At 38.3% G+C, this 23,076-nt stretch overlaps 1 protein-coding gene across 4 annotated transcripts in view; it reads right to left on the bottom strand.

The window, feature by feature from the left end:
* Ugt8a (UDP galactosyltransferase 8A) overlaps positions 1-16,354 on the bottom strand; it is a 73,411-nt gene extending 57,057 nt beyond the window's left edge. For 2 of the 4 annotated variants that reach the window (NR_149311.1, NM_011674.5), the window contains exon 1: positions 16,125-16,324. Coding sequence is in view for 1 of the 4 variants with exons in the window: in XM_006501309.4 (XP_006501372.3) it covers positions 16,044-16,083 (40 nt within the window). In the remaining 3 variants the exon portion in view is untranslated. Of the gene's footprint in view, positions 1-15,699 lie in introns of all 4 variants that reach the window. The other 2 variants (XM_006501309.4, XM_006501310.4) reach the window with 2 other exon arrangements.
* Between the last annotated feature and the right edge of the window lie 6,722 nt (positions 16,355-23,076).

Raw genomic sequence — 23,076 nt, forward strand, 5'->3', positions numbered from 1 at the left:
TTTTTGAGACAAGGTTTCTCTGTGTTCCTGCCTGTCCTGGAACTCACTCTGTAGACCAGGCTGGCCTTGAACTCAGAAAGCTGCCTGCCTCTGCCTCCCAAGTGCTGGGATTAAAGGCTTGTGCCACCACTGCCCAGCAACACAGTTACTTTGAAAAGAACAAAAATTATCTGTGATTAACAATTAATTTGAAGGTCCTGATGAAAATATAATTTTCATAAACTTTATTATCCTTTATGCTAACACATTCTATTATAGAAAGTCAGAATGATATAGCTATTTGGAAGTACTATAAACCGGCAGATCTTGTTTTATATAAAATGAAATATCAAAAAATATTAAACATCATCGGTACCTTTTAAAATTGTTGTACGGAATGCATTACTACTATTGCTTTTATAACACCCCAAGCTAGACATCCTCACCACTCCTCACTATAGCTACCCACAGTTATCTCTCTCCTAACTTCTACAGTACAGGTGGCAAAGCTGTAATGAGAAACTCAACCCTTTTCCTTTATCAGTAATAGCTGGCTCCTGTCCACATGGAGGATTATTTTTTTCTCAACCACCAAGTGGGAGGAAAAATAAAAGCAAGGCTATGGAGAGGACGAGAAGATAGGACAATATGAATATCAACAAACACTGCACTTGAGATCTCATATCCATTTATGCCCGGATCCTGGTAAATTTAGCTACTTAAAAGTCAAATTTTAATCACCTAGGTCAAATTATCCTCAAATTTTAGGGCCCAAAGGGCTCAAGTGCTAACTAAACATACAGATTCCAAGGTCTCTTTAGCAAATAGGCTGTGGCTTAGGTAGAAAAAAAATCTGTATTTTAAATAAGCAACTGAAGATTTCTATGGTGTTCTCTATCAGACTGACTGGTAAGAATCTAGCACCTAACACTTCAGTGCAGAGTTATACAAGTGACACTACTGAAGGTGTAAACTAGCAAGGTCTGAGTTAAAAATTAGCTCTTGAGGAGTTCAGAAAAATACAATGTATATCCTGGATCTTAAGGAACAAAGAATAAGCAATCTCAAAACATTTACAAGCTCCATCCAGCTTAGATTACCTACAGTCTCCAAGGGTACATGAATAATGCCTTTAGTACTGCTATAACAGTTAACACTTGGCCAGCCTGTCATTGTCATTCTTTTAGGACTGGGTTTTCCCACTCTCATCTAATTCATTTCACAAGCCCTATATTAACTTATGTTGTTAATGCATAATTTAAAATGGATTTTTTTTCTTTTCTTTTACTCTTTAATATTTTTGTTTTAAAAAACAGCTGCCAATTGTGGAGCTTTTGGTAGATATTAGACAACACACTAAGTACTTATAGCAGCTTTAGCACAACTTAACATGGAGCTCATTAGCACCCATATCAGAGACAAGACAACAGGACACTCTGAGGAGCACATTTGTTTTTACAAAGACAAAGAGCAAGTTGGAAAAGCAACACTGCAGTGGTTTGCAGATGACATCAATACCCATTTAGAAATTTAATTAAAATAGTTGTAAATGACTATTTAAGATTTTGGCATGGAACTATATTCTAGAACCCAAGATAGCTTTTTAGTTAGCTCATATTTGAAGTATGGAAATAGTATTCTAATCATTTATTATGAAAAAAAATAAAAGTAGCATGTACCCATAAATTCTGTCATTAGCAATCTTTTTATTCCTTTGAGCCTAATTATCTAACCTACCAAGTGACACTATCAAAATGGAAGATCTTGAACATACTTTACTATTATAAAGCTTTCCCAAACCTGGATTTATGAATAAATTCAGAAAGATCTCGTAAAATAACAACATGCATCAGAGGGTGGGGGATAAAAAAGAAGGAAAAGAAGGAAAAAGTGTGAGTTTAACAAAATTGATATGCTATCATTTGGTTCATAAAACAAGATGAAGTCAATGGAGTATTAAATTTACAAATAAGAAATTAATTAAAGTTGTCTTCCAAATTTAGGTTATATAGACTCTAGAGTATGAACACATACTTCATCAGACATGTTAAAAGACAAATTATGTTTTGACAGATCAGGAGTAGGAGTCCCAATCTATGTAGTTCTGAAATAAGCTCCCTAGGAACATGGTACTGTTGGTAACTTATATAAAGTAAGTACACTGTCAACATTGGCCAGGATCTATCCAACATGTTAACAGTCCTAAAACAGACAAGATCACGTCTAAGCAGTCAGCAATGCAAACCTACAAGGAAGCAGATTACTTTTCAAACACAAATAGACAGAGGACAATTTGCTTAAAATAATGTAAGTACCTAATAGACTTAATATGTAATGTTTTAACTGGCTGGATAAATAGCCAATATTTAAGCATGGCTACAGTTCAACTATAAGTGGACACTGAAGATGTCTAAATGCTAAAGATGGCCAAACACTTGATTGTTGCAACAATCAAGTTCACAGAATTTCTGCAGACCAGGTCCTCCTAGGGTTTGTTGTTGTTTTATTTGGTTTGGATTGTTTTTCTTTGACAGGGATCCCTGGCTGTCCTGGAATTGCTTTGTAGACTAGGCTGGCTTTTAACTCACAGAAATACTCCTGCTCTGCCTCCCAAGTCCTAAGATTAAAGACAGGGACCACCGTGCCCATCTGAGGTTCAGGATTTAACATTTTGTTCTGTTCCTGTTATCCTGTGATGAAATTAAGAACAACTACCTCTACTGGGTAACTACAAGTGCAAAGTCTACAAAATGACAACAAATCTAAGGTTTGAGTTGAAATAATGAGTAGTCATGTATTAACTAACTAAGACTATCTAACCAATTTTAAGTGAAAGTATTATAAGCTTAAATTATAAACAAATAAACAGGAACTGTTGATGACTATATATCATTGAAAATGTAAACGAGGAAAATACCTAATAAAAATAAAATTTAAAAAAAAAAAAAAAACCTGAGCCAAGCTCAAAATGAACACCAATTTTCTCCACTTGGGAATATGAACCAACGAGGCATTTGGTATCAGATTATTGAGCCTTAAAAGTAGGCAGCATCAAAAGCAATAGGAAGGCTTAAGGAAACAGATGCCAGGTCTGCCCTCACATGGTATGACTTCATAGATCTGGGATGACCCACAGATTGTGTTTTGGCAAATTCACAGGAGATGCTGAAAGAACTAACTCAAGAGCCATTTTCTGAGAATCAGTGGTAATGATAAAAACACAGCTAGAAACAATGTTCCTTTTTATTTAAACAGAATGTGATTAAATCATTTTGAATGCTTATCATGTCCTAGGTATAACTAACTCTACCCCCCCAGACCCACACACACACACACACACACACACACACTCACATTCACACTCACACACACACACATCCTAAAGACTTAGGTTTCTTTTATACAATTCTTCCAAGACCAGACCAGCTTTGTGTTAATTATCTTGATGCCTCTGCATGAGATCAACATCAAGCAAACACAGAAATTCTTTGTTTTGAGTCTGACTACATCCTTAAGTAAACAGCAAAGTTCCTAACTTAACTGAGACTAAGGTTTAAACTTCTAACAAGTATTTATAATTTTATAACGAATGCCTTATATTTTATATGCTGTGGTGTAACATTTTATAGTTCTTTAATTAAGATTTGTTGATATAATCAAGTGCATAAAACTCACAAAATTATTCCCTGTAAATAAATGAGAATCAGAGAAATTCATTGGGTCTTCTGAGGAACCTATTCAAGTCTTTGCCCCTAGGGATTAACGCAACTTTGCTCTTTTTCAATCTAATAGTCCATTATGATTTTGTTTTGAGACAAGTTTTCACATATTAACACAGTCTAGCCTGGCATTCTATATATTAGTACTTCTTTGTTTTATCTATCTATCTATCTATCTATCTATCTATCTATCTATCTATCTACTTTTAGTGGAATACAGCAGGTAAATCTTAAGGAAATCTAGGTCAAACTTTGGTCTTCTACATTGCAACTTTACACATGTAAATTCTTTCCAATTAGCAATTACTTGGAAATTCTTAATGTTACAGAAATGTATGCATGGGAACCTTTCTTCTACTTCTCAAAAATATCCTTTATTTCCTATTACTAAATAGGTTTTTAATTGACCTAAAATCTAAATTCTAGGTATTTCTGTATTTTACTCCATGAAAGTCTTCACTAGTAATCGAATAACAAACTTGCCTGTTTTCATAAAATCCCAACACAGGCAGTGTGATAAGTTCATTATACACTTCTTAAATGGATTGAAAAATGGCAAACTTGTATGAATAGCCAGGGACCAAAGACTTGGGAAGGGCACTTCTCTCATGCTCTTTAACAAAACTGAGAAAGCATGTACAGTTTTGTGTCATTTATGCATCTAAGGTTATACAAATATATCCACAATGAAATGTGCTGAGCAGTCTTTAGTATAACACTGCTATCACATTGGTTTTGCAAAACTAATGTAAGCACACTTAAACACACAGCATTTAAAATATTTTCTGTAAAATGATCTGAAATACATTAAAAAGTATTTTCATCTAAAAATCAACTGAAGTCCCAATTTAAGTACTAAATATAAGTGAATCCAAATTCTGGTCTATATAGAAATAGGAACAATGTCTCTAAAGTGTACTTACATATATAGAATACATGTATGTAGATATATTTATTATATGTGTATATCCACTATGTATGTATGTATGTATGTATGATGTATGTAGATATGTATTTAGAAAGTATAAAGTGTTCATGGTCCATAAAAGCTGCATAACTACTATAAAGGATCCAACAACATGTCTCTGGCCCTGTTCTTGGCCCTGCAACCCATTAGTAGAATCTAGCATAAGGACTCCCTAAGAAAAAAAAAGAACTTTATCTTCAAAAGGATAATACACAAATTAAAGAGAAAAGATCAAAGCAATGATACCCAGAAGCACTTGTTTGTATGTATTGAGCACAGTTTAAAACATTGGAACAACATTCTAAAATGGGCTTATTTAAAGGATAACTGTTTTAAGTAATACATGCCCCTCAGGCCTTTAAGAATGATCAAAATGACACATAACACTTTTTGCTTTTGTTATTGTTTAAAACCATTTAGTTCAATTAGTATTGGCTATATGTGCTATCCACTAGGGCACTCGAAACCTACCAAAGGTAGGTTTTCCCCAACAAAAAGTTACTCCCCACCTAATAGCCATCAACCTCCAAGAGCTCCTCAGCCACAGCTGGGGCCTTGGTAGGCCCTCCTCCATGCGTTCTGGAATTCTGTCTGGCCTATCTTGAGCAGGTCCCATACAGGCAAACAGGTAAGTTTATATGAGCTACAGCCACATCATGACTAAAGGGCATTTCATAGCATTCTTTCCCATTCTCTACCTCTGTTCCCTCGTCCACCCTGTTCCATGAGTCCTGTGGATAAGGAATTCATATATTGAGAACTTACAATCATTATTCTCAACACTTTGGATAGCTGTTAATCTCTGCATTAACCATTACCCGGTGCAATAAGAAACATCTCTGACCAAGGTTGAGAGTAGCACAAATTTACAGCACAAATTTATGCACATAAAGTATTTAGAAATTTGTATGGCAAAAATGAGCATTTATCAAAACAACAATAGTAGGTTCCTGCTGGAGCCTATAACCTCCCTAGCCATAGGTTTTGAGAATGTTTACAGTAACAAGTATGAATTTCATCCTGTGGAACTGACCTCAATTTCAATCAAGAGACCTCTTGGTTAGTCCAGTTACAGGCTTCTCACTACTATATCAGTGCACACATCTTGCTTTCAGGTTGCCACAGGAATCAGTATGCAATCACTGATGTCTTCTCTTTTTTATTAGCCTGAATATTAACTTCTAGAATTATGGAAGCTAGTCCGGAGGAAAAGAGTTCCCTAGTTACTTTCAGCTTGATACCTCTATGTCCTATAAACAAGCTATGTAGTATCTTTGACAATAGAGCCCTGCTATCTATCTATAATGGGCAACTAAGAACAGTACCAATAACGTAGATTGTTTTGAGGTCCTATGGGGCCTTCCTGATTCAAAGACAGGTAACTTGTGTAAAAGTTTTAATAGTCTCCATATTTCATGCTTTTCTTTCTCTATTTTTATTCCTTTTTATGCTGAGCTAAAATATATTCAAAATTTGTCTTAATCTTAAACAATATCTTTAATCCCATCCCTTCTCCTACTGCTTTGCCCAGAAAGAAATGGAAGGGGAGTAATTTTAAACAAGAATTTTGGTAATTACCAAGGGAGATACTTAGAACAAAGAAAGAGGGTAAAAGAGCAAAAACACCCCAGCTGGGTAATCTTTTCAACATCTGCAGCAATTATAAAAATTCTAGGTGAGGGAATTAGAAGATTGCCAAGTCTTCTTTCCAGTACATGTAACCCCGAACCCCCAACTTATATTTTATGACACTTACTATCAAACATAAATATGAAACAAAACCTAACTCCTTTAATTACTGCTAATTATTTCTTGTTATTAGCCTCATTTAGAATTACTTGGAAATACACACTGATCTACAAGAAGCACCACATAAATTCAAAGGAAAATACCCATACATGAATGTGATATTTATAAAGACTTCTGTGACATGACTTTATAAGACCTTCCCACTATGAGTGACTATATAGAACAGAGGTCTTCAAAATACTTAAGAGTTCTTCACAGAAAGTTCCCAATTCCAAAGAAAGAAACATTTATGTCTGAATAATCTAGCCTGGGAGAAAACAGCAAAAGTATCAATATATATACAGAAACCTAGGGCAACTCTCTTCCTTCAGTACCTTGTGTGGAGCTAAAAATAACATTCAATTATGTTTGAATATTGTATTGTATCTTTAGTGAGAATTTTTTATCCAAGGTAGTATATGGATCTGTGTTCTCCTTAGAGGAAGAAGGCAGACAGAAGTAAATGTTAAATTGTCATCAATATATGCAGAGTAAAGTTTAAAAAAATAAATTTAAAGATGCAATGATACTATAATCTTAAATTGACTGGAAGGTCAAAAGCTTGTTAGATGAATATCTGAAATTATACAGGAAAAACTGAGGATGTAGTTCAGTGGTAAAATGTGTGTCTGGCACAAAGGTAAAGTCTCAGTCTCTCTCCTTCCCTCCCTCCCTCCCCCTCTCTCTCTCTCTCTGTGTCTCTGTCTCTCTCTGTCTCTCTCTGTCTCTCTCTGTCTCTCTCTCTCTCTCTCTCTCTCTCTCTCTCTCTCTCTCTCTCTCTCTCTCTTTCTCTCTCTCTCCTTCTCTCTAGTCCCCAGTTCTCCTCACTTCATTCCTTTCCTTTGCAAAGAAAGCTAGGGCACTTTAGGACTTAAATGTCTCAAAGCAAATGCCTGAAGGAACAGAGGCTGTAAGTCTCATAAGGGTATTTAGAATATAGCTAGACAATGTGCAGGCATGAGCATTGGTTAAAGACTTGGTTGGTGTTTTCAGATGAAAATAAGGGGCACAGTCAAATAGCCCTGAAAGAAAGTAAAGGATACACAGCAAGTAAGCAGATGGTGATGACATGGGAACCAAGGCAAATGTGGGAGAGCAACAGTGATGTGTCACAGTTGAGAAGTGAGGAGACTACATGAAGACAGCACAAGTTGAATGAGTTTCAAGCAATGTGAAGAGAGGTCTTTATTAAATGGACAGAATAGAATAATGAGCCAGACTAAATAAGTGAGACAAAAGTATACTCAGAGGTAACTCTAAAATCTGCCACAGCTGATGCAGATGGGCTGCCAGTCATAGTTTGCAATTTGTATTTGAACACTTAAGTTTTTCAGAGTAGATGAAAAGATGACATAGTTGGAACTCCAGATCATGTATTAGATAGAGAAAGTCAGTCTCTGAGCATGAATAACCCTTGCTGAAGGATTGAAGAAAAAAGAGTTAAGGTTTGAGAATTTCTTTTCTAAGTTCTGAAAAATGCCCAGAAAATACAGAGGAATTCCCAGAGAAACAGATGAAAAACACTGTCATAGAGTAGGGGCAGGAGTCTTCAGCAAGAGAGAAAGGAACAGACACAATGGTGGGGGCCAGAGGAGACCTGATCATGTAATTTCCACATGATTTCCAAAAATGAAGTGTTTGGTATAGCTCCAGCACATAGCTCTCAGCAAGCCCTCATATCATGCTTATAGTAAAATTCTACTACCTCCTGGCGTGGTACCTGAGACAGGTCAGCAATACAATGATACATGTAACAGTTTTATAAGCTGCAGAAAGACAAATAAGCTAGTTTGGAATAGTTCTATATTCTCCTTAAATCCTGCCTCTCCAGGATGTGGAGACTGGAGATCAGCAGGCAGTTCAAGGTCATCCTCTTAGTTAGTGAGGTTCAAACACCCTGAGTTACAAGAAGCCTTGTTGCAAAAACAACACAAAAATCCGCATGAACATAGTATTTTATTATTTCCCAAAAGATAAGGGTAGAGTCAGAGCTGCGTCCCATTCACAAATATCCCTAATACAGCTCAAACCTGGCATAGCAGGTCCCTACATAGGATGCCAATACCACAGGCAAGTCTTAACTTTAATTGCATTCATCCCCAGATCAATACTCTGGTTTCTTTGTGCGACACAGCCAGCTCACAGAAAGCATAACACAGAGTCTAGCTACTTCTCTTTGAATGTCTTCTTGTTCCAATACACTTTTCATTTTCTCTGTCACCCTAACTTAGATCTTACTCACTGCTCCTTATTTCTCCTTCTAGATTTCCTCACCATAATCATGTCTCTATTAAGACATGTTCTTAACATATTTTCAAAGTCAGGAGAAAACAGAGTTAGCGATTAGCATTCATTTCCTTAAAACAGCTTCAGCCTTGCCCTTATCCCTAAAAGCATATCCTTTCCCTGCTTCCCCCATCCCTGTCAAATAAACAGGCAAACCTGTTTGACTAGTTTGCTCTTAAGCCCTACTCAGTAGAAAGACCAAGTGGACAATAGATAAAGCTAGGGAAAGCACACAGGCCATTTTTCTTAGGGAAAGTTTCACAAAACCTGTAGTGTTGAGCAGGTCTTTCAGAATACTAAGACCTCAGCACATTCTCACTTATGTCATTGCCAGATATAAGAAGAAAAATCCCCTTGCTATTCTTCTACATTATCAATATTGTTATGGTAATGGTGTAGAATGATAGTAAGATTATTTGAAATGGTGTTTAAACTTCATAATGTAGCTAAGTGCGGGGACACATAGTAATCTGGAAGCTGAGGCTAGAGGACTACAAGTCTGATATCAGTTGTGCTATACAAAAAGAAATCTGATGGTTGAATTACATTCAATTATAGAGGTGTGCCCTGGTGTTTTTGTTGTTGTGTGTGTGCTTAAGCAGAATAACAAGCTTTGGGTTTTAAATAGGTTTCTCAAAGAGGGTTCCTCCCATGGATGTTCTCTGTTGTTGCTTTGAAGACCAACGTCCTTTAGTTTATTGATTTAGGATATGAGGTGCTTTTAAATTATCAGCTGCATTTTCTTTTACTGAAAACAGTATTTATATGCTTCAAAAGGTGTGTAACTAGTATAGAAAAATATCAACTATGTTATTTTAAAAATCTGTGTTTTATGTGTGTGTGTGTGTGTGTGTGTGTGTGTGTGTGTGTGTGTGTGTGTGTGATGTAGTGTATGTGTGTGCCTGTGTTCCTAGCACATGTGGAAGTCAGAAGACAACCTTGGATTTCAACCCTCTCTTTCCACCTTGTTTTAGATAAGGTCTCTTGGTTTAGGTTTTGTTATTTTGTAACTGTGTATATCAGGCTTACTAGCCTGTGCATATCCAGGCTATCCAGGATTCTCTTCTCTCTCCTTCCCATCTCACCATAGGGATGCTGGCCTTGCAGATACACTCCCATGTCTGAGTATAGGTGCATTTTAAAGAGCTGAACTCAAGCTGAACTCAAGTTGAACTCAAGCTGAGGTGTGTGGAAAGAAAGCTTACCCTACTGAACTATCTTCCTAGATCTTAAATGTATTTGCCCTATATCCTTCAGGACTTTTGAAAAGCTTAAAATCCATATGATTCAATTTACTCAACATAAAGAAAAATCTTATAGAAAGTGTATCAAATTTGTACACATAATTTTACTTGTTAATACTTGGGTACACACTTCAATTTTTTTCACTTGGAGAAATATTAGTCTCATAGTTTCCTCTTATTAAAACATGTTATACTTAATATAATAGTTAAAACATGACAGAAGCTTGAAAATATTTTATGCATCAAAAATTCATATAAATAATCTAAGGCCATAAAGAAGATCTCCAAAATGCCCCTACTATACAGTCTTTCCATCTACTAAAATATTTTAAAACTTAGGCAACGGCCCAACCTAAAACCAGCAACTGACTTATGCTATCATAGATACCATACAGCTCATCAATTCAAAACTAGCAGTTTTTGTTCTGGCTATTATAAAATGCTTAATGCCTATCTAAATGTAACACTCCTCTCTAAGCAAGTTTCAACTTGGCTTAATGCCTATCTAAATGTAACACTCCTCTCTAAGCAAACTTCAACTTGGATTTGCTGTCTCTCTAAAGGTGTACTAAAAAAAGAACATAAGTTTCAAGTGAGAAAAATTAGGTTTGTGAACAATATGAAATAGAAAAAAAATCTTAAACTGAAACCACACAGTTCTCTACTATTTGCAACTAATAGGACTGGGTACTGTATGGTGAGGAGAGTGGGGGAAAAAGGAAGTCAACTCTGCCAACAAGAGGCACTACTGATAGCAGAAAATGTGGCTAGAGACTTTCAAAGAGAAATAGCCAAGCCATCAGCATCACTAATTGCATTTCACCTTACATTAAATTTCATTAAAGTTTTACATGTTCTAAAGCCACGTACTACAGAAAGTACGACACAAAAAAAAGTGAATTAAACATAGGATGAACTAAGGTTTACTAATTTGAGCTAAATATAATTATATATTACAAATAATAGCTATTATGCCTTCCAATATAAACAACTTGTATGGTGTTCAAGTATTGGCTGGTTGCCAAACCAATTCATGTAAACATTTTTGTCCCAAACTACTCACTAGCTACAAAGCAAGATATTTATGAATGTACAATCAAATTTAACTTTATGTGTTTATCATGGATATGAGATATAACTACTTCATCCAAGTAGAGAAAAAAAGACTATGATAGAAAACAAGGATATTTTACATTACTATAATAAATTTCAGGGGAAAAGGGGAAAGAAAAAACCTCAACTATCATCCTTCCATGGTCATAAAGGCTAATCATTACTTTTTCACACTGTTGAGTTTAAGGCCACTGATAACTGGGAAATATCTTCTGAATCATCTGAGACAACATTATAGTTTGTTAAGTTTTGACATCTATCTTTACTTTTGTTTCTGCTTATAGACTGTATTAAAATGAACAACCAATATATTGTGAGATCATCCAAGGCATAATTCAAATACCAAGAACCATGGTTTGGGAGACAGGTGGTGTTTAAACACAGTTCAGCTGGAATAGAGTCTGTTCTGGAAACTTAGCATCCCCCTAGAACTCTGGGATCAACAACTACCCCTCTTCTTGGACATAGATGAGCTCACTTCTCTGCTCACTTCAATTTTTTTCAGTGTCTGTTAATCCATTGGCTTCTCAAGTAAAGTAGTATAAATTGATCACCTTATAAATGTTTTTGAAAAATCCTTGTCAGCTAGCATTTTGTAAAGTAAAAGTCACTATGGGTCTTCTAAAGAGAAATCCAAAGTCTGTCTTCATTAAAACAAGTAGGTAATATTCTAGGCACTGTGCTTAAGCCCAGTCTTTGATTCTCACAGAAGACTTATAATGCAAGTGCTTTGATCCCTATTTTGCAGATTAAAGATAAGAACTGAACTGAAAACCCTGAACACAGAAGAACCCGAGTGAAGGCAGAACAGGACTGTCTAATACTTCTCCTTTGTCTCCTGAAGGCTCACTTCTTGGGAGTTCGCTCATTTCCCCTCATTCTGACCCACCCTCTTTTTTGCCACATCATTTTTGTTACTCCCCATTTCTCAAACCAGTTTGCCAAGTTTTATGTTCTCCCTAATTATCTATTTTCCTCCCAAATTTTGATACCTTTCCTGGTAAGTCCACCAACTTTCAATATTTACAATTATAATACATCATTCATCCATTAATCTACCTACTTACTTTCTAACCTAGGAACTGCCTTCTCAAAACTTTGTTAAATAATTCATTGAATGCACATCTATAGTGAACTTAGCACTTCAGACTCTATGTGGCCCAAGCTAAAGTTGACACCACTGCTTCTCAAATCTGCTTCTTATCCCACCCAGCCTTCCTCCATATTCCACCATCACATCCACCACCCACTCTTCTAGACTCTATCATGTTATTACTTCGGTACTAGTACTCTCTCTTCTTCATTCAATTAACACTTCCAAAGTTAGGTCCTCTTATCAAGGTCATCCCAATACCTGACAGCTGTTCCTGTCTCAGATGTCTGAGATCCATCACTCTAGACTGCTATAAAGTTGACCTTTCACTATATCATACCTTTTTTAAAAGCAATTCTGCATAGAGAGAGAGACCCACACCCCTCAGGGTGTCAAACAAACATGCAAGATCTTATTTGTGCTACTCTGGACTTCAGTCCCCTTCCAGAAATCCTTTTAAAGGCTCTTATTTGCGCAACTCTGTCTGGACTTCATGCCCCCTTCCAGGAATCCTTTCAAGTTTTCCTGAATTGATAACTAGCCATTTCCAAATCCCGACTCAGGCACTCTGATCACACTTCTACCACAGCACTTAAATGACAGTATTCTTCTATTGTATTAATATTAGTTTCCTACTTTGTCTTAGATGTGCAAAACATGTTATAGTGTATTAAACTGTTGTTCAAATGTCAAGACACTGTATTTCACTACAACTAAAAACAAATGTCCCTAAAGCCCTTGGTCATGTACCAATAGATTTCCCTCTTAGACCAGTAACTACTTCAGTTTGCATAATCTGCATAATCTCAGTGCACAGATTGTAATGCTGTTAATAAATACTTGCTGGAGGAAAGAATATATGTTCATGAAATGCTTCACAATAAGAACCTATGACTGCCACTGTTTTTAAGACTAATAGACTTTTCTTTTCAAACTTATTTGATTAAGTAGCTCCTCCTTAGGCAGGTATGCAAAGTAACATTTAAATAATTTAACAAACCTCCAGGATGGTTAGCAGGACTATCAAATTACACTTTTACTTAGCTTCCAGGATAGGGAACTATTAACACTACACCAAGTTAATGAGACTTAATGGCAGAAAGAAGTACATAAAAGAAAGATTACCCAAGCCATTTAAAATGTTTTAAATAAAGAAAAAAAAGAAAAAGAAATCAAAGTGCTGATTCAATTAACAAAATAAAAACAGCCAAATTATCTAGAGTGAAGATATTCTTCTAAGGATCTCTTGCACAAAGTTTTCTGTATACAAACATTAAAACCTTTCATACAGGGGTCACTCTTCTGAGGACATCAATCATTCAGACCATGGTACAGCAAAGAGCACAAGAACAAAAATTATCTGTCATGGAATCTGTGGGCTTTGTACTTGGCAATAGATACACCATTTCAAGGGGACAAAAAAAAAAAAAAAAAAAAAAAAAAAAAAAAAAGGCAAGGGATAATACAGCATCAGGACCCACTCCCAGTCTGACAGCAGCAGTAAGTGATAGCTGATAACAGAAAGGGAACCCAGACAAAGCATATCAAGAAGAATGGTACTTCTGTCTCCATTTTAGTACTTCAGGCCACTAGGCAAAGACCAGGATGAACTGCAAACAAAATAGTTCTGTCTGTATACCTCAAAAAATGGTACTGTTGGCTCTGCTACAGATTCACACGTAAAAATTTTGGACACTCTGCTACCACATACATACATACATACATACATACATACATACATACATACATACATGGCATATCCAATAACTTCTGAAGATAGAGCAAGGTTTGCAAAATGCTTATTTTAGCCCCTAGCTTTTATGAAGTTCTGGTTATTAATATTGTAGAGTAACTCAGAAAAATTTTGTAAAAAAATAAGCACTAACTCATATACTGTCAAAAATAAGGAAACAATAGTACCCATGGTTATGTGTCTTGGCAATTTTCAGGTGTGCTCTGGAAATTGAAAATTAATTAATCAATAAACTTGCATTATTTGATATTCAGGTCTATAAATTATTTTGAAAAGGTGTCTGAGAATTGATGGTAAGTTTTACAGCAATAGTTAAGTGATAACTAAACTCACATCTGCTCACAGGTACCTTGAAATGCCCCAATTTAAATAATAGAAATCTGAACTACAAAGCAACTCTTATCAAAGTTAGATCTTACAAAATCTTCTCTTAAATATATTTACTGAATTTGTTTACTATAACAGGTGTTCTAAGTCTCAGTATAAACACAAAACTATAAAGCATGGACTCCAAGAGTTCCATTCTCTCCAGTAGAAAAAGGCCAGGTTTTGTTAGTGCAGTTGTTCAAATGAGCCTAACAAAGCCGGGCTGTGGTTCTAAATGTCCAGACACTGTTTCACTATAGTTTAAAAGGGTTCCTATAGCGACAGATCAGACAACACTAGACTTGCACTTAACCTTGCCAGTGGCAGGTAAATCAGGCAATGCTGACCTAGTCACCATCTAGGAGAATTAAGAGTTGCTGAGCAGACATGGTCACTGGAAGGCCTCAAGCAAAGAAGAAACTGTTTCTTCTTCAGGGAAAATTAAACTAATTTGATTAACAAGAGTTCTGTTCTTACCACAAGCTTAAGTGTGATTTTTTTTTCAAAAAAAAAAAAAAACAAACAAAACAAAACAAAACGGCTAGGGACAATGCGTGACCCTTAATGCTATTAGAATCCTGATTATGCAAGACTTTCTAGACTGTCTCTAACGAATGTCCTTTTTAATCTAGGCTCATGGGTTAGTAAGCCTGCATTCAAGTGGGTATTTGTTTGGGGGAGGGGGGGAATGTGGCATTATAGATTGAAACAAGGGCATATTTGGCATCTAGCCAAATTGCAGCACATTCCTGTCATAAATTTAAACAAAGTTGTACAATTTGACAGCCTAAGATGATCCATTCCCGCCCTGCGCCCACCCCACCCCCCAAACTTAACTGTTTTTCTTGGAATCTTTTAATAGGGCAGACAGCCTTATGAAATATAAGTCTGTGCCCTGTCTTGACACTGTGTCACAACGGTGGAGGCTCAACAAAGGGTCAGGGTTTCAAAAGTCACCCCTGCCTTCCCTTGTGCTAATTCCTCCCGCAACAGAAGAGTTTCCATCTTTTCTTGAGTTTGGGAGACGCAGAGCACTGCGGTCCCTCCACATGCCCTTCAGAGCTCTAAAAGATGTTGCGCGCCTGGGTACCGCATCTGGGTACTGGGGGAAGCGGTGATCCTGTCCCTAAGTGCTGCAGAGTGGCATGTCCTCGGTATCCAACTTTTGAAACCCTCAAAGCCAATGCCCCGGAGCGCACAGGTCAGGTGCTGACCGGAGACACCTCCGAGCGTCCTTTTTGCCCGGACGCACTGCACCCTGGAGCGCTCAGCGCCGCGCTCACCGCCTGCAAGCCCGCAGCGCCCATCCCGGGCCGCGCCGCTCCTTAGCAGCAGGCGACCGCCCCGCGCGGCCCCCGGCCCGCCAACCCGCCAGCCTCTCCCCTCCTCACCCGGCCCCGCACTCCGGTCCGCCTTGCCCGGGCCACGAGCGACAGTGCTGTCTTCTGTCCACGACTGCGGTCACCGAAAGGTCCCGGGTGCAGGTCCCGGGTGCTCGCGCAGCCGGGGACAGTCCCTTCCCTGCGCAGCCCTCAGGCACTTTCAGACAGAAGGCGGCGAGCCGGAGAGTTCCAGGCGGCCGCCGCAGCCGCCCATCCCTGCCTCAGTCAAGTGCAAGGTCCCGCGTCGGGACCGACGGGCGCCCCCTTGATTCGCTCCCGCCGCAGGGTGACAAGACCGAACTCTCCACAGACCCCAACGCCGGGCGCCTCAGAGGGCGCCGGCGCTCCCTCACCTCGGACAGAGAACAACTGTGCATCCCGGAGCAGCTCCATTCCCCGTCCCCCCACCCCGGCTGCGGGCGCCCGCCGCTTACCGCGTCCTTCGGCTGCCGCGCGGGAGTTGGAGAGCGCCTCTGCCGCCGGACGGGGTCTGTGGAGCGCGCGTCGTCGCCCTCGGAGGCTGGGCGTGAGGGAAGCTGCGGCGCGCCTGCCGGGCTTAAGACGGGCGCTCTAGGGCAGGCGATGCTCCGCGGTGCCCCCCCTCGGGGCCGCAGCGCGCCTGCTCCTCCGCCGGGCCCCGCGCGCCCCGCCCCCTCTCCCCCTCAGCGCGCCACTACTGAGCGGGAGCGCGCCCAGGCCCGCGCGCGCCCCCGGCTTCCCCCCCAACCCCACCCCCCACCCCGCCCGCCCCTCAAGCCGTCTCTCAAACCTCCCTGCCGCGCGCTGCCTCGGCCCAGGACACCGATGCGCACGCGCCTCGACGGCGGCCAGAGATGCTGCGAGGCTGCACCTGCCATCAAAGTCTCCGCTCCAGACGCGCCTGCGCCCAGCCTCCTCCTCCTCTGCTTCGTCCGCTGCTTTTTTTTTTTCCCCCCCTCAGGCACTGGAAAGGAGCGGAGCCTGTAGAGCGCCGCTCGCCCCTTCCACTTCCTGTCGGTTGGCCCGAGAGAGCCGCTCCGTGAGGAGAGCGGTAGGACTGGGGCACACGCCTGCGCACACGTGGAGAGCCCGGAAAACGCCGGCCAGGGGCGCCAGGAAAAAGCCAACCGGAGCTTCTTTTGAAAGGGCCGTTAAAGTTCTGTCTGCTTGGGTCCTAGCTTCCTTATTCTGACTGGAAGTACTCAAGATGGTGTCCAGGTCAAGAAACCAACTTTGCCCAAAGAGCTTGAGGCCTCCGGTACCCCAGACACCGGAAGCCAATCCATCCCTTTAAGTGTCAATGGCAAAGTTACAGTTTCAGAAAATAGGAAAAGTTCCTTTGCTTTTATTCGGAACCCGTTGGGCAGTCTATTCTATACCCACCCCACCCCACCCCCACACACACACCAAACATACATACATACATACATACATACATACATACATACATACATACACACACACACATATACATCATTCAGGTCAAGCCTAAAGTCCAGAATCTGAAAGGTCTCCATGCAAATTTTGTGTTTAAATGTTCAGAGATGAAAACAGGCTGCCATCAATGTTATTTCCTTGCTTCAACTTGAGAGTCACATTTGGGACTTGGACCTCAAAAAAACAAAACAAAACAAAACAAAAAACAAACAAAAAAAAAACCCGGAAATTTCTGTAATGATAAAGGAAAAATATACTCTATATTGTTGTTCTTTTTAAGTCTATTTAACAAATGTAGTGCCCAAAGGTCATACCTATTTCAAAGGAGATAATGCACTTTTCTTCTTTTGTAAGTTGAAATAAGGAGATTAATATAGTTTATTTATTTATTTAAATTGCACTAGAAAAGTGCAAACAAGTATCGAACATAACAGATAATAAAAGTATATGAGCTGATCATGCTGTAATTTTTTTGTAAAACTTGCAGATAATGAAAAACGCATTCAATAATATTTTGTGTAGTTATCTTTTTTTTTTTTTGTATCTACGATCTGGCTATTAGTTGCCTTATTTATCACAACTCAGCACTGCAAGGGCATTCCACAACTTAAGTTTAGTATGACCTTTCATAAATTAGAATTGAATTATGCTTTTGGCTATTAAAGCAAAGAAATTATAAAAATAAAGCTCACTCTCTGTTTTAAAATACTCTAGCAACTGGCACTTAATATGATCAACAGGATGGTTAGATTAAATGAATGATGTTTGATATTTCTTTTCAGAGAAGGGAGCATTGTTTCCATGTTTAATCCATCCTTCAAGTTCCCACTCAAATTAACAGCAAGTGTCCGTACAGTTCAGGTTACAAAATGTTGCACTGGATAACATATTTGTGAAGGAAGTTTCAGCCAGGGTAAATTAAAATTGCCTTGTTATTGTTGCATACTGATAGGCATTTTTCTCTCCTTCAGTGACTCAGATATAGGCCAGATTAGAACAGATCAAAAGTAGATAAAGGTGGGTTTGCTGGAAAGTAGCTCTCAGGTGGGTTCACCCATCTCACAGGTGAAGTCACATCATCTAGGCTAAAGCAAAGCAGGTTTATAGCGATTAGGAGAGGACTGATGTCATGCCAGCCAGGAGCGTTCATAATGGTAAAAACCTGAGCTTCTGGGTGGGCCCTCTTGGGTGGGTTGCCAGAAACTAGAAGTGAAATGATGGAAGTTAGCCTGGTGTTCTCTCCAAGTCAGTAGGAGAAAGGGGAGGCAGGTTCTATGTGGGGCAGGGTTGAGGGAAGGAGGGGAGATGGGATTTCCCAGCCTGTGTAGAGAATAAGCAGGGGTTTTACCCTAACACATACTACATCCATCAACTCATTCTATTATTAATTTTAAGGGCTTGTTATAATTCTAGAGACTTGGACTCACATTATTTCTATGGGAAATATCAATGATTCTAAGAAATAATAACTTAGCTGGTAATCATTAACTATTAACTTTTTGCCACAACTACCGAGAACTGAACTGAGTTTCACTATTCATTAGCAGTGTTTGCAAACTACTGTGTGCCCTGTTTTCTTTACCCATTAAATGACTCTGACATTGGGCTGAAGAGAGGGCTCAGAGGTTAAGAACGTGTCCTGCTCTTGCAGAGGACCTAAGTTTGATTGCCAGCAACCATGTTGGTTGGCACATGGAACTCCAGCTTTATGGAGATCTGATGTCTCTGAGCTCCACGGGGACCTGTCCTCATGTGCACATGCCCCCCAAAATATAATGTACATAATTAAAAATAATAAAAATAAATCTTAAAATGAGTGTGGCAACATCTATCTCATAAAGTTATTGCGAGAAGTACCAAAATAAAATATGAATAAGACAGGACAGAGCTCCTAGCCCTTGGCATTTAATAAATATTAATCTGGTGCTGTCTATCTGTAATTCCAAAAGTTGGAGAATTAATCACCTTTATAAAGCATTCTTTTGTCTCAATAGTACTGGGGATTGCATCTTAGACCTCACACATGATAGGGAAGTGTTCTACCACTGAGCTACAACACCAGCCTGTAGATCAAATTTAATGATTTTTTTTCAAGTCCTGGAAGCAGAACACTAGAGCAGAATATGTTCTTGTAGGTTCTTTAAAATAACTCTGAGTCACTCTTGAGCTAAGTCTTCTTATAGCACACATCCAAGCATATCTTAAAGCCAAATTTTAGATTTGTTTTATTTATCTAGTAGACCAACTTGCATAAAGTTTGATAGGAACTGTACACAATTTATATCCTTAAACTTTGGCAAGGGGTTTCATGGATCCTGACCTTATTTAGAGAGAGAAGGAGCTTACAAGCACTTAAGAAAATAAGTGATTGCATAGGTATAAATTATTTAAGTATAATTAAATATGAGGTGCATCATAAGGAGAAGGGAAGGGAGGAGAGATTAATATGAGCTAGACTTGTTATAAGCAGTTTTGAAAGAGTTTCTTTCTGTCTCAAGGCAAGAAAAACAGAGAGTTTGTCAAGAAGTGAAGAGTACTTTGTGGGAATAGTAGAATAATCTACTTTAAATCGACTACCTTAAAGTACTTAGTACTAAAAAATTAAAACTTTTCTATCTCAAAATTGAAACCTATTCCTTTTTTCCAGTGTACTTTTCACCTTTTTGGTCCTAATGAACAAGCGAGTGTCCATAGGTGCAGAACCTGCAGTCCTGCTCAAATGTGAACATAGACCAATTTCCTGCTGCAAAAGGAACTCAGCTGAAACATTAAATTACAAAGTAATGCTGTAGGTATGACAAAACCATGGAAGGGATACAGAGGAGGTTAGAATTGGGTAAGAGTGTCCAGGAAGACTTCACAAACACTTGACAGTTAAGCTGTTGTAATTCATGAATAAGATTTTTAACTGCTGAGCCACCTCTCCAGCATTTTTTTATTTCAAAAATATTTTGGTGATGGGGTTTTAAGAGAGGGTTTCTTTGTGCAACCCTAGCTGTCCTGGAACTCACTCTTCTGACCTTTTTTTTTTTTTTTTTTGATTTATGTTTATTTCATGTGCATTGGTGGTTTGCTTGTATGCATGGCTGAAAAGGTCCTGAGGATTTTTAAAGATTAAAGCACAGATTTGGATCAGAGTGACAGGGCGTTATGACCAACCATGTGGGTGCTGGGAATTGAAACCAGGACTTTGGAAGAGCAACCAGTGCTCTTAAACTACTGAGACATCTAGGTCAACCATAGAGGACACTTTTGACTAGAGCAACTGCTCTAGTTTTTCTCCTTAATTAAGCCCATCCATTATTACACATAGTGTCCCACTGATTCCTTTGAATTCTCTGAAAAAAAAAATCACTTTTCAAGTTTTCAAGTAGAAATAACACAGAGAGCCCTACTTACAAAACACATGAAAGAAAAAGCAGGAAGTATGATGTCTAGATACATATATGATGTCTAGATACATATATAACTTTGGATATACTTAACCTGAAGTCTTTGGGGGAAGTTATTATGACCATAGATGTCATTCTTCCTCAGGAGATTTATAAGTGAAAGTGGACTGCTGTTTCTTCTATAACTCATTTTTAATTCCATTCCTAGAAAACTATTACCTTGATGTACTTCCCATACCTTTTACCCACAAGCTCAATTTAAAAAGAAGGAAAGAAAGAAAGAAAGAAAGAGAGAGAGAGAGAGAGAGAAAGAGAGAGAGAGAGAGAGAGAGAAAGAGAGAAAGAATGAAAGAAGTAGTATGATACAGTACAATACCAAAAGATTACTGTTATCTTCTGTGTTGAAATTATAAACATGTAAGTTGTGAAAATTCTCCAGGTACTGAGTGTGCCTTCTAAAACATTTGGAACCATTCACAATATCTCCCTACAATTCCATTTCAAGAGTTTTATAACATGTAATGTTAATTAAACATCTGCCATCATAAGTCCGTGACATGCTATTGAGTCTTGGAAATGTATACACTGCCCTTGTGTAACATCAAGGGCTTCTAGTTTTCACAAATTAATTCGGTAAAAAAATACTTTCTGCATTTACTCTCTTATAAACTCCCTTTAAAGAAAGGATGAAAGTATATTCACAAGGAACATTTGGTCGTGTTTCCTGTTGTTCCTTCAGTGCCTACAACACTAGCTGGTTCACAGTCTGCTAAAACGTGGAGGAAAGGGATGAAAAACTAAAACGCATGTGGCCACTTTATTTCCTAGAGAGTAATATCTTCCTGACACAGCACAGATCTCACATGACTTCCAGTTCAGCTAGAGTCAGGAGGATTAAGCAGGTCTTTTCAACTTTAGACATTTGCATGTGCCATGGTGTCCGTGAAAAGTTTTAAGGAATAAAAGGGATATGATGATGAGAACGGGTAATGCATAGTACTGACAATCAAAGCTGAAGAAAGAGCAAGTAGACCCACTTCTTCCACTAAAATCCCCACAAATATATGTGTTTGCATGCCTTGCAGTGTGGGTAAAATTCATTCACCATCATTTTTTTTCTATCAGTTGGACAGAAAGACAATGAACAAAATAGAAGATCATTAGCATTTAGTTAAATTTCCCCAAGCTATAGCCTGCATTGAGTGTAACCCACACTCAGTGTTCTCAGCAGCATGGATAAGTGTCTAAGCTTGGCAGTGTGCTGGGTGATAGAAATAAAATTAAACTTTAAAATATATTTCTGTTTCCATTTTTAAAATCCTGTCTTGAAATACATTGTGTTTTGATGGCTTTCCAATGGCACTCTGCCCTCCTTCATGTAGTTATAACTCTGCAACTAGATATTTCTCCTAAATTAATTGTCATTTGAATGTGAATTTCTTGTAAATACCAATAATAGCACCTCTTTTCCTTGCAAACATATACAGGAGGACATATGAGTCTATTAAGAGGATTTTGAATTAATAGTATAATCTCTTAGCAGGAAAGAAGATTTTAAAATTTCCAAAATAGTAAAGAATGCATGCAATATTATGGATATTTGACTTTTTATAGCAGTGTAAAATGTTTAAAGCAAACTAGAGAAAATACACAACAAATAGTAAAACTGTGTTAGATAAGTCATAACACAATATTAACAATATCTGACACTAGGAGATGCATGTTTAGTCAAATGTAGTAAATCTAATTCTGATAACTATGAAGTCAGTATCATTGAAGATTGTCAAAATACATTTTATGATCTCCTGAGGGATGGAGCATGCTACCTGTCTATTATACCAGAAAGGATTTTTTCATCTACAGATATTGTATTTCCATTAAAAAATAGCAGAAGTAGTAGGAATTTTACCTCTTATGAGAAGACACCTGGAGGTTTGTAGCCTTGTGCATGGACTTACAGAGCCATCACTATTATGGGTTTTATGTGTTTTGCTTTTGTGGTTTCGGTACGTTTACCTTTGCTGCATACATGGTAACCAGGAGAATACAAGAAGCAGATATAAACCAATATTTTATGCTTTATTCTTTCTAATACAGGAATACTTTTATTAGAACATTCTCAGTAGATTTCTTATTTCTCAGTGGCCAAATGAGCTCCAGAGATCAGTCAGTGAAGTAGAGGGAAGCTATTTTCGTTGTGAGCTTTTAGCTGTTGAAATTCTTCCCTAGACTTGACATATCACAGTAAACAGAGTCAAAATTCTGTTGAAATGTTGGAAATGAGTAACTTGGAAAGGAGTCCATGAAATAATACAAAGACAGTGTCTATAATAATTGTGATAAAGACAGGATTGTTGGGCTTAGTTACATTAATTGGTAAAGGTGCCCCAAAATACTTAATTACTTTAATATTTAACTTTAAATAAAAATCAAATCTAATCTTGGAGAACCTTGGCCATCACAACCTGTGATGTGATTCTAAAAAGATGTCTATGTTCTATGAAGTCTGCTTTCTGTCTGCAAATTTGGTTGTTAGCAACTGGTGCCATTTTGAGAGAACACAAAACAAAACCAAAAA

This window comes from Mus musculus, chromosome 3, assembly GCF_000001635.26.
Source record: "Mus musculus strain C57BL/6J chromosome 3, GRCm38.p6 C57BL/6J".
NCBI lineage: Eukaryota > Metazoa > Chordata > Mammalia > Rodentia > Muridae > Mus > Mus musculus.